The sequence below is a fragment of the Sorex araneus genome, chromosome 9, assembly GCF_027595985.1.
Source record: "Sorex araneus isolate mSorAra2 chromosome 9, mSorAra2.pri, whole genome shotgun sequence".
In the NCBI taxonomy this organism is placed as follows: Eukaryota; Metazoa; Chordata; class Mammalia; order Eulipotyphla; family Soricidae; genus Sorex; species Sorex araneus.
In genome coordinates, this window is record NC_073310.1 from 50,491,056 (window position 1) to 50,506,732 (window position 15,677).

General features: G+C 39.8%; 1 protein-coding gene across 9 annotated transcripts in view; it reads left to right on the forward strand.

The window, feature by feature from the left end:
* ARHGAP12 (Rho GTPase activating protein 12) overlaps nucleotides 1-15,677 on the forward strand; it is a 114,830-nt gene that overhangs the window by 68,012 nt on the left and 31,141 nt on the right. For 6 of the 9 annotated variants that reach the window (XM_055147346.1, XM_055147341.1, XM_055147348.1 and 3 more), the window contains 5 exons: nucleotides 2,763-2,903; nucleotides 4,123-4,203; nucleotides 10,496-10,621; nucleotides 13,630-13,704; nucleotides 14,029-14,043. In XM_055147346.1, the coding sequence (XP_055003321.1) occupies nucleotides 2,763-2,903; nucleotides 4,123-4,203; nucleotides 10,496-10,621; nucleotides 13,630-13,704; nucleotides 14,029-14,043 (438 nt within the window). The remainder of the gene's footprint in view (nucleotides 1-2,762; nucleotides 2,904-4,122; nucleotides 4,204-10,495; nucleotides 10,622-13,629; nucleotides 13,705-14,028; nucleotides 14,044-15,677) is intronic. The other 3 variants (XM_055147347.1, XM_055147345.1, XM_055147349.1) reach the window with 2 other exon arrangements.

The window sequence follows — 15,677 nt, forward strand, 5'->3', positions numbered from 1 at the left end:
TTTGAAACTAAATTTTCAGCATTTGTTTTCAAATGCCACCATGGTAGTAGTATTTTGGATTACACGAAGACTGGCTTATGAGGGGGCTACCCCCGTTTGTGGGGAAGATTCCCGCCATTTACCAAGTGCTGGATGAAGAGACAAGAGATGCTTCTGTCACCCGTAGTCTGCAGTGAAGCTTCTTTGGGACTGCAGCTCTGTATTGTGGCATGTCCTGCCTTCCGTGGTCCTGAATGTGGCCTTGAAACCAAACTTTCTCCTTCTGGGGTTCACAGCGGCCTTTAAGGAAAAAGCTGGTCACTATTCTACTTTTCTTTCTTAGTGTTGTTCTTATTTAATTTTTGTCTTCTGATTTTTTTCTTGACCTTTTGCCCATTGATGATTAAAAAATAAATTCAATATTTTGACCTGTTTTGATAAGGATGACTGGTTGGGCACTTACTGCCTTTCTCTGGTTAATTGAACATCTTTTAGTTCCCTCTTATTCCTGATAGGCCAAATTTGGTGTAAAATCTATGTCCCAAAGTTACTGGGCTAGGTTCCTTGCTGATTGGAGTTATTGAGCATAGAATAGTTCATGCCTGGAAAATATGTTCCCCCAAATCTGCTCCTGAGGCACTACAGTGTTTGGGCTCAGCCATGCATGTGCTACATCACTTACTCTCCCTTCCCGCCCTGGGACGGACTGTACCTGAGAGTGTTGCATCACGGACAGGCCTTAGCATTGACTGTCCGGCTTAGCTGGCCTAGGATCACCAGGAGTGGCCCTCAGGCCTTCCTGAGCACTGCTTGGTGCTCCCCCCTCCCAATAAAAATTTAATTAATTTTGTTTCTGAATGACTTCACTCTACCTCTCCTACGTAAGCTTATAGTTTGTCATCTCAAATAAAAATAAAGTCTAGATTATTTGAGTTAAGTTTTCCATTACCCCCCCTTCAGTAGGGGAGAGATTCGGGGCCCCACCTGGTGGTGCTCAGGGCTCACTCCTGGCTCTTGCTCAGGGCTCACTCCTGGTGGGGCTGGGGGTACCATACGCATGTCAGGGATTGAGCCAGGGTTGGTGTAGGTAAGGCAAGAGCTTTACAACCCTCTACTGTCTCTCTCGCCCCTCTGTTTTCTAATTTTTAAAGACGTCTTTGTTGTAAAATGTAAACCCACTTTATTCAAGGCTTCTGCAAACATGAGTTGTTACAAACACACTAATATTAGATTGTTGGGTTTATGTTACTACTACAACATCGGCAATTTATGCATCACAGGGGCACAGACCTAACTGTTAGAGTGGGAGAAAATATAGTTTAATTGATTAAGATTTAATTGCAGGAACTATTTTTCCTTAAAGCACCATTGGACTAATTAATAAATATTTAATGAGAAAAAGAAGTTTTAAGTGCAGCAAATTGATTTTAATTCCCTCTTATTCAAAAAAGTAAAAGTTCTTTAATTTTCTTAATTTTAATATTTGCTGCTCTTATTTGCCTGGGTTTATTATGTAGTTCTGGTGTTGTTGTTCATGTCTGGGATCACACCCAAAGCCCCGTCCTTGTGAAGCATGTGCCCTGCATCTTCAATATGGCAAGCTTTTTCTCTGCTTTGTTTGTTCTGGGGAGGGCTCCCTCGCAGTGCTGGGGGTCACAGGACTACACGGGGCAGTGCTTAGGAGTCCATAAGGTCCTGGGGATCACACCTGGACTACAGGCATGGGAGCTATCTCCCCAGCCCTGGCCATGTGTTTGGGTTTGTTTTTTTTTTAAAGCAAGAAAGTTTTTATTGAAGCTTATTTATAAAGATGTGAGGGGAGAGAAAGGGAGAAGTGCACGTTGGCGAGAGAACACAGGTTTCTCTAGAGTGGTAATAGGCAAGCAAAATAACTTGAGACAAGCAAGCAAGTTTCATGTAGATAGGAGACATGGGCTTGAAGAGTAGGCCACCCTGGCCATGTTTTTCTTATGTTTTGTTGGGGGCCCACCCCCTGCAATGCTCAGGGGTTAGTTCTTGCTCTGCACTCAGGAATTAATCGTGGCGGTAATTGAGGGAGAATATTTGATGCCAGGAATCAAACCTGGCTTGGTCGTGTGCAAGTACATACCCTATCTGCTGTACTATCTCTCCAGTCCTAAACCCTGTGGTATTTCTAAAGATAAAGCAATCTTAAGTTATTTCCACACCAAAATTTCTCAATCTCTCAGTGTTTGAATTTTTCAGCATTAATCTCTCGTCTCTAAGATAGTTTCCACTCGTCTTTAAGAAGCATTTGGTTGAGTGAGTTAGGAAAAATTGTCACTGTTTGGATATAAGATAGAATGATGCAGAGCCAATGTTTTTCCTCACTCCTTCTCCAGGACACTTAAAAATATTTAGTTGAAGATATTATTGCGCACTGTTGTAAGTCAGACATTTGATTCGATCCTTTTGATAGCAAGTTCAAGCTCAGCGATTAATCTGCTCACCTCTTTTCACAGATACATGTATAATTCCGTCATATCTTAGTCTAATTTTAGTTCAAAAGCAGTGTTAAATAGAGTTAGCCTTATATCTCTCAGTCTATAAGATCGTTCTGTCTTTTTACAGTGAATTTCTCCAGGGCTGGTGTGATACAATACTAGTTTCATCAGTATGCCATTTAAAAAGACTTTATAATTGGTTTTGATAATTAGATGTTCAAATATATGTAAGATCTAAGTATGTTTAAAGTTGATCTTAGGTTTTTCAACTGCTGCGTATTCAAAGAAGAAAAATCCTATGTTTCTGACTATTTATAGCTTCTTTCATCAGAAGAAAACTACCCCAGCCTTTGTTTCAGCCAGTCAGATAGTCAGTGTGGTTCTCCTCCAAGGGGTTGGTCAGAAGAGTTGGATGAACGTGGGCATACCCTATATACCAGTGACTATACTAATGAAAAGGTACTTTCTTTTTTTTCCTCATCTAGTTTTCTTGGCAGAATCCTCTCGAAGGAGTTGTGTTCTGTAATTCTGTAATTGTGCCATTTGACATGAAAACAGTATTAACTACTGATTCATGGTTTTAAAACTACTTGCAATTATAGTGATTTGGTGGAGAGGGTGATGAAAAACCCATATAAGACAAGCCTTTTTAATTAAAAAAAAATTTTTTTTGTGGTGCCTGGAATTACGTATGGCAAAGCTTTGTCAGGTCAAATATCAGAGCTGCCACAAGTGTGATGGGACATGGGGCATTCGAACTCATGACCAGGTGCTTGCAGGGTGGCAGGGCAGGTGCTGTTCCCTCTGCCCAAGACAGAACGCTGTAAGTTACTTGTTGAATGTCGTTCTGTTCAGATTTCTGAAATGAATCTATTTATATCTTTCATCAGTTTTTGGGGGGAGACTTTTTCTGGATTATGTTATGAGTACCACATCCCATTCTATACTTCTTTATCTTTTATATTCAATTATATTCAAACAAACCATGAATCTAGTACTTTATTAGTCAACTCATTTGGAATACATGATGAAGTTTATATGTACTTATATCTTCTGTCATCAGAGAAGGTGCTGGTTTAGAGAATTCATTGATGTAAGTGGAGGTAGGTTTTTATCACTTCTGCTTTAATTATTTGATACGAGAGCATGTGGTCACAGATCATTCATCCTAGAGTTAGGATTAAGTGTTTGTATTAATAATTCGCAACCTTACTCTCCTCAGATTTTCTATATTTTGTTATCTGAAGTTTTTTTGTGATTAAATTGTACTGAGTTTACATTCTGACCACAGGAGGTAATTTTAAAGGGTTTCATGAACTTTGGCTTAAATTGTCAGTAGATATACTTAGGGTACTTAAAAGTTCAAAATTTCCCTCATTAATTTTTTGCACTTATCTTTAGGGTGATTTTGGTCTGTGACTGGTGCATATGTTTCTTGTATCTTTGTTATTTATTTCTCATTGTCTTTTTAAATGGTGCTTAATTCACTAACTTGACATGGAAAGGAGGAAATAATTATTAACATTTAATATATACTTACCAAAGTTAAATTATAATACTATTAGTATGTGAATTGAGTGTCTATGAATAAGTAAAATGAAAGTAATAGAATAATACCTCATCTCTCTTTATATTACTTTATTTAAATTTAAAAATAGCATCTATTCTGTTTTTATAGTGGCTCAAGCACGTTGACGATCAAGGTAGACAGTATTACTACAGTGCTGATGGATCTCGCTCAGAATGGGAATTGCCAAAGGTAATAAACCTTAACACTGTCTGAAAGTTTCTGTTTAAGATAGTGAAATAATATCTGAAAACAGTCTTCCAGTGGATTGTTTTTTAAATTGTAACCTACTTTAAAACTGCTATAAGACTTTTCAGGACTGACGTGATAACACAGCAAGGAGGGTACTTGGTTGCATGCAACCAACCCAGTTCAATTCCTGGTACTCTCTGTCATCCCCCGAACCCTGTTAGGAGTGATGTGCTGAGTACAGAGCCCAGAGTAAGTCCTGAGCAACCAGGTATGGCCGAAAAAGAAAAAAAAAAAAACCTAAAACCAAGAAACAACCCAAAATAAAACAAAATGCTTCTGGGTCTGGTGAGATAGGACAGTAAGTAGGGCACTTGCCTTGCATGTGGCTGATCTGGGTTTGATTTCCGGCATCCTGTACATCCCCTGGGCCCTGCCAGAAGTGATCCCCAAGAGTCAGGAATGGACCCTGAGTCTCTGGAGCACACGCCCTCTCAAACAAACAAACAAAAAAACAAAACGAAAAACCACCCAAACACTGCAAGATTTTCTTCCGGAATTTATTGTGACTCAATCTATTGATAACTAAATTTTATAAGGTGTGCATTATCTTTTCTATGTAACACTAATAATTCCTATTTAATAGTTCTCTTGGTTTTACTTGAGGTTGATTTTTTGTTTTACTCCTGGAAATAACAAACAATTCCTGTTGGAGCCAGTAATACTATCTTACAGTATATTACAGTATATTGTGCTTTTCCTATATTTTTGTCTTGTATTTATAAAAATATTTTATTATGGTCTTGTGATTAATAATACTTTATTAAAAACCACTATTCAAGTTTATTATTTGTGAAAGTGTATTGTAATTGAATTGTTCATTGGCAGATTATGCCCAGATCTTTCAGAGTCTCATTGAATATCTCGTCAGATTTCCCAGAAAGGTTTCTGAAGAACCAAAATATTCCTGAGGAGGGAGAAAGCATATGTGCCATGGGGGTAGGGTTTTCATGAGGGATGGGGTTCCTGCTGTAGTGGGCAAGATGTAGGAGTAAGGGTACATGTATGGAGGGGGAAACCAGCGAAGCAGAACAGAAAGCTCAAGTGTGGTGTTCTGGGTCCGTAGACCAGTGGGTAAGCATGTGCAGTGTGGTAAATGTTGCTGAGATTATTGGTTATTTGCATGAAACAAATGTAAGATTTTGTTGGGTGGTAGCACAGAAGGATGGAGCACATGATTTGCACTGGGGAGACTCCAGAAAAAGCTGGGTGTGTAGCCACAGCAGGGTTGGACAAACAGAAACCCACCTTGACCTCAGCTCATTTCACAACTGGTAGTTAATTTCAGGTAGATTAGATATGTCATAAAGCTTTACAGACCGGAAGGATGTAGCAGACTATCTTTGACATCAGAGTGGGAGGGATTTCTGAAGCACGCTATGCAAGGAAAACTATAAAAGGAAAGCTCAGCAGATGTGACTGCATTAAACAAAGCTTAAATGTAAAAGATACCTTACATAAAGGGGAAAATGTAGATTTATCTCACAGCTTATATGTCAAAATATGGAAAGAATTTCTTGGTTCTTTCTATACATATCCATAAGAAAAATAAATGCAGCTGAAAATAGGCAAAATCTGTAACTGAGCAATTCACAGAAGGGGAAATCCATGAAATATACATACGGAGAGAGGGGTGGGGGCAATAGCACGGTAGGTAAGATGCCTGCCTTGCACACAGCTGACCAGGGCTTGATCCCCAGCATCCCTCATGGTCTCCCATGCATGGTCAAGAGTAATTCCTGAGGGGCTGGAGTGATCGCACAGTGGGTAGAGTGTTTGCCTTGCATGCAGCCAACCTGGGTTCGAATCCCAGCATCCCGTATGGTCCCCTGAGCACCGCAAGGAGTAATTCCTAAGTGCAGAGCCAGGAGTAATCCCTGAGCACCACCAGGTGTGGCCCAACAATCAAAAACAAACAAAATATGTATGGCAAGACGTCCGGTTTTATAAGTAACCAGGAAAATGTAAATTAAAAGATTGAGGTGGCAGTAGTTCCTGGTGGCCCCACCTCCATAACTACAAATGTGTGCAGATGTAAATACGTTAATTTTGCCTAGTTTAACAGTTTCCCATAGGCCCATGCAAAGCCACTTGGCCATGTCATTAGTCGTTCTACTGTGGCACAAACCTGTGATGTACTGTTAGAAGTGAGAAGTGAATCAGAGCTGCACCAAGACAGCTACTTTTCTTCACCGAGATAGCTACTTGGTGGGTGCTGAGAATGGTCTGTGTTTCTTATAAAACCGGATATAGAGCACACACTTTGAGTGTTCAAAGTCCTGGGTTTGGTCTCTGACATGGGTGTGGCTTACCGGGCACCGGTAGGGGGTGACCTCCTGGAGCTAACAGCTGAAAGGTATTTGAGAAAAAATTTGAAAAATATGCACGTGATAGAATTCTTAATGTGATAGAATTCTTTGTAAAACTTAAAATCATACCAGCAGTATGTGTTTACAGTTATGTAAGTGTGCGCCAAAGTTGAAAATGCTTGAGGATGCGGTGTGTTGAGTTACGTGGTATTGCGGGGCGGGAGGGAGAGGAGTGGAATCTGGAAGATGTGTTCCGGAGACCTTAACAGGGCTATACTCATATTTCTTTTTAAAAAGATAGCAAAAGTACCTAAAGGAAATATTTTATGTTAGACCTACTGAATAAGTGGAGGGTAGTCATTATAATCCTTATTCTTCTGCATGCATTGGAAATAATTCACATAAGAAATTGAGTCAAAATTGAGTTTTTTGTTTGGGAACCTAAGGGTCACTTCTAGTGGTAGGTGGCCCAGTGGTATAGACCTGGCAGTTTGGGGCTCAGGTTTCTTGATGTGACACTTTTTGGTCCCAGTAGTGCTGGGAGCTACAGGCCATATGGGGGATGGGGCCTGCAGTTGGGACACCAGGGGTGGAACTCAGAGTCTGCATGCAAGGCACATGCTCCACCCCTTTGAGCTCTCTCTCCAACCCTGACTTGAAATTCTTGCCTGCTGCCTGGCTTCCCACTCCCGAGGTGCTCTGGGGACCGGCTGTGGTGCCAGGAATTGAACCAAGGGTAGATTGTATACAGGACAAGTGTCTTATCCCTTCTGTTCTCTGTCTGGCCCTAAAATTCTTAAAGTGGTATTTAAAGACTTTAGGAAAATAGTAACTCGGTAACCCTTCATGTTCAGCCAAATTGTGTGTGTTTTCTTATTTTTCTTTCCTGTAATGTATTAGAATTGTAAATAATCTTTTATTTTTGTTTGTATACATTAGATTTTATATCTTGGCATTTCATTCATGCTTTATTTGCTTTTATGAACATATTGTCACTGGGTAAAATTGTCAGCAGCATATTTTAAATTATGGTTATTATCCAATTAAATCTTATATAAATTTTGTTGCCACATGAAAGGACTTCTCCATAAGTATAGTAATTATAAAGCTTAAAAACTGAAATGTCTGTTAAAATTCATATGCAAGCCTACTAGTGTACATTTTAATTATTAGTAATACTGATTGTATTGGAGGAAATATTGCCCTGTTTTATAATTAGGTATCTTTTCATTTAGAGATTTTATTATGCATTTTCTGGGGTAATTTTGTTCTTATTGTCATGATCCCTGGTGAACATTTGTGACAGATTTCTTTTCTTTTTTTTTTTTTTTTGGTCACACCCGGCAATGCACAGAGGTTACTCGTGGCTCATACACTCAGGAATTACTCCTGGCGTTGCTCAGGAGACCATATGGGATGCTGGGAATCGAACCCGGGTCGGCTGCGTGCAAGGCAAACGCCCTACCCATTGTGCTATCACTCCAGCCCCTTGTGACAGATTTTAAATCACTGTTTGTTAAGCAACAATGAGTTATGAACAAATATTCATATGTGATTGCTTTGCTTTCACCAATTTTAATGTGAAAAAGAAACTAGTGACTTTGGAAGGTAGTTGAGTGACTTCATTTTTTTTTTTTAAGAAATTTTATTTTATTTTATTTATTTATTTTACTCTTTTTGGGTCACACCTGGCGTTGCACAGGGGTTACTCCTGACTCATATACTCAGGAATTACTTCTGATAGTACTGAGAGACCAGATGGGATGCTGGGAATCGAACCTGGGTTGGCCGCATGCAAGGCAAATGCCCTACCCGCTGTGCTGTAGCTTTCCAGCCCCTAGAAAATTCATTTTTATTTACAAAAATGTCCTCCAGATATTTTGTGGAAACTGTGGTAAACTAGTAAAATTTAAAGTTTTTTTTTTTCTTTTTGGGTCACACCTGGCTTGGCACTGAGGTTACTCCTGGTCATGCACTCAGGAATTACTCCTGGCATTGCTTGTTGGAACACGTGGGATGCTGGGACCCAAACCTGGGTCAGCTGCGTGCAAAGCAAATGCCCTACCCACTGAACTATTGCTCCAGCCCCTAATTTTATTTTTTAAGGTGTAGGGGAATTTAGGGATCATTTGCTTTTAGAAGAAAAAAAGTATTCCTTCAAATGTCGGCTAATTGTTTTGGTCACATTTTCACAATTCATTGCTTATCACATGTGAAATAGCTCATATAAAATAGCATAGCTCTTTATTCTTCATTTTGTGTGTTTGTGGGGGTTCACTCAAGGGGCCCAGGACCTTGCTCAATGATTCTTGGGCAACCAGACTGATGACAAAGGATGTGGTGCTTCTTGGATTATCTGAATTGCCCCAGCAGCTTGGGGGTGATGGCGGGGAGCACCCCTTGGTGCTCAGAACTGACTGTACCCAACAGTGCTCGGAGACTGTGGTGCAAGGGATCGATTGGACCAGGGTTTGGCTGCATGCAAGACAAGTCCCTGCGCTATCTCTCTAGCCCCTTGAAACAGTAACTCTTAAATGGCACGTTTTTCTTTTTCTGTTTTTTTTTTTTTTTTGATTGAGGAGGGGGTACAGGGACGACTCCTGGTGATCCTCAGCCAACTGGTAAACCTCACAATTTTCAGATGATTTTGCAAATGTGATAAACTTGACTTTTCAAGTACTTCCACAATTTAATACCTTATTGATAATGTTTTATGTACTCTCTTGGGGCAGTTATTGGGAATCTTTGCATGTATTCGGGATTTATTATATATGATGTATTTGACATATTTGGGATTGGTCTCTTCACCAAGCACTGTCTCTACCTTTTAACCTAGTTTCATTTTACCGTATTAGGGAAACGTAGTCTATTTACTTTATGATTGAAAGCAAAAGTGAAAGCAAAAGTGAAAATAAAATCTCTTTAAATATGACAGTGCTGATGTATGTAAGCATTATTGTAAAAGCCTAATTGAATTCATTTATTAAATTAAGTTCCCGTTGAATTCACATACATTTTAGAAATGGAGGACCTTTTGAAGCCCATTTTGTGAGACGTAAACACCACTCTCGGAGTGGTGTTTGGCACTTTGGTTGGCACCACTGGGATCACACCTGGCCCCCACTGCACTTCCGGGTGTGCTGGTGCTTAGAAACAAATGTGGCAGTGCCACTGGTGCTGGGGATCGAATCCAGTCCTCACACACCCAGTCCACGTGCCCTGCCACTAAAGCAGCACCTCCAGCCCCTGCTTAAGAACTTTCCTTTCATTTTGTCTAATCCTCATAATGATCTTTAAGATATTTGTTTTGGAATTGGCAACTCAGACTTGGACAGACTAAATATCTTGCTAAAGATTAGATTATTTTGCTTCAAAATCTCTTGAGTTTCTCAAAGGTGCAGGGATATTAGTCAAATAGCCCCATATGGTCCCCTGAGCACTGAGCACCGCTAGGAATAATTCCTGAGTATTGCTGGCTGTGATCCAATAAGCCAAAAACAAGCAAATAAACAAACAAAAAACCGAGGAAGCTGAGACCAGGAAACTTGGGCTAGGATCATATGATGAATTAATTTGTCTATTGTCACTAGGTGGACTGGAGCAATAGCACAGTGGGTAGGGTGTTTGCCTTGCACGTGGCTGACTGGGTTCGATTTCTCCACCCCTCTCGGAGAGCCCGGCAAGCTACTGAGAGTATCCCGCTCGCACAGCAGAGCCTGGCGAGCTACCTGTGGTGTATTCGATATGCCAAAAACAGTCACAAGTCTCACAACGGAGACATTACTGGTGCCCACTCGAGCAAATCGATGAACAACATGATGACAGTGCTCCAGTTACTGTCACTAGGCATTGGAGCCAGTATGTATGAAGCCTGCAGCCCACTTCACTTCTGTTCTTGATCAAGTGTATTTTGTTTTTTCTTTTAGTATAATGCTTCGTCTCAGCAGCAAAGAGAAATAATCAAGAGTAGGAGTCTGGACAGGCGGCTGCAAGAACCAATAGTGTTAACAAAATGGAGACATAGCACCATTGTATTGGACACCAATGACAAGGTCAGACATTTTGCAATTATCTCTTGAGAATTTTGACAAGTTCTTTGCTTATTTTTAAATTTTATCCTCAGCTGAACCTCATACCTTTGTGACTGCAGTTTTATTATATATAGCATTCAGTTTGTTCTGGAGTAGGCTTTGATTTTGAAGTTTTTTATTTTTGCTAAGTAGACTGACTTAACTGTGGCCCAGTGATATATATGGCTTGGTATATTTGAGTCTAGCAAGTGACGTCTCTGTGATATTCCTTGTTACCTTTATAAGTTAATTGCACACCGTGAAAGTAGTATATTTTCTAATTTCTGCACTATAAGGATTTAAATGCTTGAATATCAAGGATATATTGAAGAAATGAAATTTTGAAGACTGTTATTAAAGAATGTTTGAAATATATTAGCATTGGGATGAACCTGAGTAGATAAATTATTTTTCAATAAAGCTTTGAAGGATCTGAACTCACAGAACTAGATTCAATTTGTATAGGAAGCTCCTAGTACTCTATGTAGCGCTTTATCTCAAAGGTGATTATTAAGCCAACTTTACTGCATTTTCATACCAGCGTAAATAAGGATGATCATTTTGGTGATGGAAGAGTTAAAATTTCTTATTCCGGTTTTCTTATTCTTGAAATTCATTTTCAGCTGTTATTAGAATAACTGGCATAAAGTTCTTAATTCTTTTCCATATTTGTTTGTTTCCGAGTTGTGAAAACCTGCCATATGGAAACCAGAGATGTGCTTATGTGTTTATAGAAGTATCTTTCCCTTGTTCCCACTTTACCCTCTGTAAGTGAATTCACAGAAAATTGCATAAACAACCAAACTTTTCTGTTATCATCACTTGGTAGAGATGTTTTTAAGATAGCGAAATCAGTGAGGGTAGGCTAGAGCAAACTAGTTGACTGCTACATAAGGGGAGGGATAGGGCCTCTTATTATTATATTAAAGTATAATAATAAAAGACCTAAAATTATGTTAACAGATGTTGATAGAATGAAAGAGTTTGATAATTTAGTTGCCAGATATCCTTGGAGGACATACAGTATGTCTATGTGGCATGTTTGTTGGTGCCCATGTGTGGCTTAATTGAAATTTTTGAAAATGTACTCTTTGTAGATATTGACGTTATATATGTGTAAACATTTATACCTGTATATATACATATATGCATAAATATATTAATGTGACTTTTTCTATAATTATGCATATATTAATAATTTATATGTCTGTAAGATGGCTAACACAATAATAGCTCACAATTATTACTTACTTTATTGTTTGCAGATCATTAGTTTTTTTCCTAGACCATTTCAGTTTTAGACATTTTTTGAAGTCAAGAATTTGTAAGAGTAAAACTGCTGAGGTTGTCAAGAAAGACTTAAACCACTTGAATGAAATTTAAATTAAATGTGATTTATTTTTTGTACTCATATATTTGATAGGGTCTTAATATCAATATTATGGCCTAAGGTCTTCAATATGTAAGATTGTCCCTTCAGGGTTTTTTTCTGTAAACATGTGCTGCTACCTAGTGTCTATGTTATTAGTTGTATGGGATATAAACCTGAAGACGTCCAGGCAAATGAATATTGAGCTGACAGTTACTTGCATTCTTATTTAATAAGGCACCTGGGTTTGTAGATAGCACCATATCCAGTTTCATGAGTGTAGGAAAGTAGACCGATAGAGATGTGAGACGGTTATTCAAAGAATCTGGGCTATTAAGATTAATAATAGGCATTAGCTTGTGATTTTTCTATTTTTTTTTCCTGAAATTATTGAAACCGTTTAGGAGAATGAAGAAAATTTAAGTGGAACTTGGCTGTTGGTACCAAAAATATATGTTTTTTAGTCTGCATAAATGGTTGTATAAATGTCTGTAGTGTTATATACTAAATACAACTGTATATAAATTAGTATATAAATATTATATACTAAGTAGAATTTAAAACTCAAACTGAAAGAACTAGCCCAGGGGTTGAGGCACTTGAGTGTGGCACACCTTGGTTTGAATCTCAGCCCTGCCTGTGGCTCCCCAGCGCTGCCAGATACGGCCCCTGGACCAGGAATAACCCCTGAGCACCGCTGGGTATGACCTTCCCACACTTAGAAGCGCATGTTTATTTTTTTTAAAAAAAGCTTTGCATGTATTGAACCCCAGATTGTTCTCAAGTACCACATATTGCCCCCACCATCACCCCCACTCCTCAGTACTGCCAGGTCTTGTAGGACCCTGTGCACTTCTGCGTGTGACCCCAATGGTTCCTAGCACCGCGTGGGGGCAGCTTTGAAGCATCTGACCTGCTTGGCAGAGTGTCTTCAGGGGTGCCCCCGCCCAGGTCCCCGAGCACTGCTTAGGGTCATGCCCCCCGCACACTCAAGTCTCTAATTGATCTGTTTCTGTTCTTACAGGCTTAGCATTACTTTTTTTTTTCCCTCCTGGTTATTAATCTCTAAATTTGAGATTCTTTGCAGTTTAAAAATCTTGCTTATCGTTAACAAATTGGAAAGGTTTTCTTTAAACTTTTTTAGATAGTGATAGCACTTTAATTTCTTGAATTTGTTACATAGCTATGGCCTGCAGTAAAGTCCTTGCTGTGGCATTTGCCAGGTCAAATCCATGACTGTTCCTTGGATAATTTTTATACTTCGAATACTATGAACGAGTTGATATGAAGACTGTTACAATTTCACCCGCAAATATATAGTTTTTACCTGTTTCATATCCGGTTAGTTGAAGCTTATGCAACATGATTTTAAGGCAATATGCATCACTTCCTTTAGTATGATGTATTTAAATTTAATTACAATTAATATAAAAAGACCATGTCCTATAAATTTTGGCTTATGCAGTTTTCAAATCAGTACCATGTTTCAAATCTGAATGTAGAAGAGAATAGGGGAAAAAATTCTTCTTAGTTTCCCTTATTTAGCTCTCCTATTGTGAGGAGAGGGAGAAATACAGTTTTATAAAATAGAGTAACATTTTTCATTACTTATTTCTTGTAGGAATCTCCAACTGCCTCAAAACCCTGCTTACCTGAAAATGAATCTTCTCCCTCTTCACCAAAGCACCAAGATACAGTTAGTATGATAATAGCATTTAGTATAGTTCAGTTATTTCAGCCAATTTCAATAAATTTCTCTAAATAAAATGTTTAAATATTCTTGGGATTTGATTGTATTTCATCATTGTCTGAAAAAAGAATCAGAATTAAAATAGCTTTAAATTAAGAATCAGATCTGATTGATTTAAAAGCCCCCTTTGTATGGATTACAATCTCTGTGATTAACTTACATACCGTGCTTGTAAGTGTTGAATTTGGGTTGGTTTTTTTTCGTTTTTTAAATAAACACGAACATACCAAGAGAATACCATCCAGTCATGCTTTACTCTTTTTTCCCCAGGCCAGCGGTCCCAAGGTAAGGAGTTTCCCCTCCATACTGAGCGCAGACATGGTGTTTAACTTTGCTGCAAAGCTCTTGCTCTGTCCAGAGCAGTGCCGGAGACCCCCAAGGCAACTCTGTCCTATAAACTGCCACATCCGAGTGACCTCTCTGCAGAATCCCGCTTTGACAGCATTTCGCCTGACCTCTATTTATAGTCCCGCTAGTCTTGTAACTGTGCTTGGTCATGCAAGCCCCCCTCAACGCTTCCCTTCTCTTTTAGAGTGAAGACTAAACATTTTAACGAGGACTCGGCGACTGCGCATGCTCTGGCTCTTGACCGCTTCTCCAGCCTCACCTCGTACTTGTGTCCTCATCTTCCCTCCTGGCTTGTTTTCCTCCAGCTACACTGCCCTTCTTTCTGTTCCTCCAAGGAGCCCGCTTTCAACAGAAGGTCCTTGCATGCATCGTTTCCCTACCTGCCGAAACATTTCTCTCCCGTCTTTGCCTATTAGCCTCTGTTCATTCGTTAGAGCTCAGGGCAGATCCCGCTTCTGTCAAGAATTGTATTTGGCCTCAGATTTGGTCGGGACGCCCACAGTGGGCTCAGGAGCGTTGAAAGACGTGTGGTGTGATGACAAAATAGAGTAACCCTGTCCAGTTCCTGTTGCTTGTAGCGTCTGTTGATCTCTTCCCCAGAGCAAAGTAGGAATGAAGTAGGCCCCAGTACCTACTATCAGGCCCCGTAGGTACTATTCAGCAAATACTTGTTGAATGAATAAACGGGACTTCTAGAGAGCTTTTTAAAAGCCAAGCTTTTTAATCTCCATTTCTTTGTTTTAGAAAACTCAAATAGACTCATTTATTAGGATACTTCTGATTGCTTAGGCATAAGGATTTCCACAGAGAACATTTTGCTTTTCTAACACTTTCTCTGACCCCTCGCTCGCCTGGTTCTTTGCTGGTCCCTGTCACAGACGTACATTGTCTTCTGCCCCAGCCCAGGCGCTCCCCTGCTAGACGAGACTTGCTGGCTTATCGGCTTTGATAGTGAAATTTTATACTGACCTTTTAAGACTGACTCTTCGGGAAGCCTTGTGAGACTGACCTCAGCATATAATCTCTCTCTCTCTCCCCCTCCCCTCTCCTTCTCCCTCCCCCTTTTCCTCTCTCTCTCCCCCTCTCTCCCCCTCCCTCCCCCTTTCCTCTCTCTCCCTCTTCCTCTCTCCCTCTGTCCCTCCCTCCCTCCCTCCCTCAAATTTTTTTTTTGCTTTTTGGGTCACACCCGGAGATGCACAGGGGTTACTCCTGGCTCATACACTCAGGAATTACCCCTGGCGGTGTTCAGGGGACCATATGGGATGCTGGGAATCGAACCCGGGTTGGCCGCATGCAAGGCAAACGCCCTACCCGCTGTGCTATCACTCCAGCCCCATCTCCCTCAAATCTTAAGTCAGTTATTTCATTCAAGGGTGTGCAAGTTGCCTTGTATACTTCTTATCTCCCCACTGGGATTTTTAATGCCTAAGGCATAGATTAGGACAGCATCTCTAGTCTTTATTGCTTGTTTTATACAATTGTTTTATACAATTCTGAGTAGATTAAACATTAAAGATGAAAGTAAGCATAACCTTATTGATGGTGTCAATTACTTAGTGAAAATATAAGGT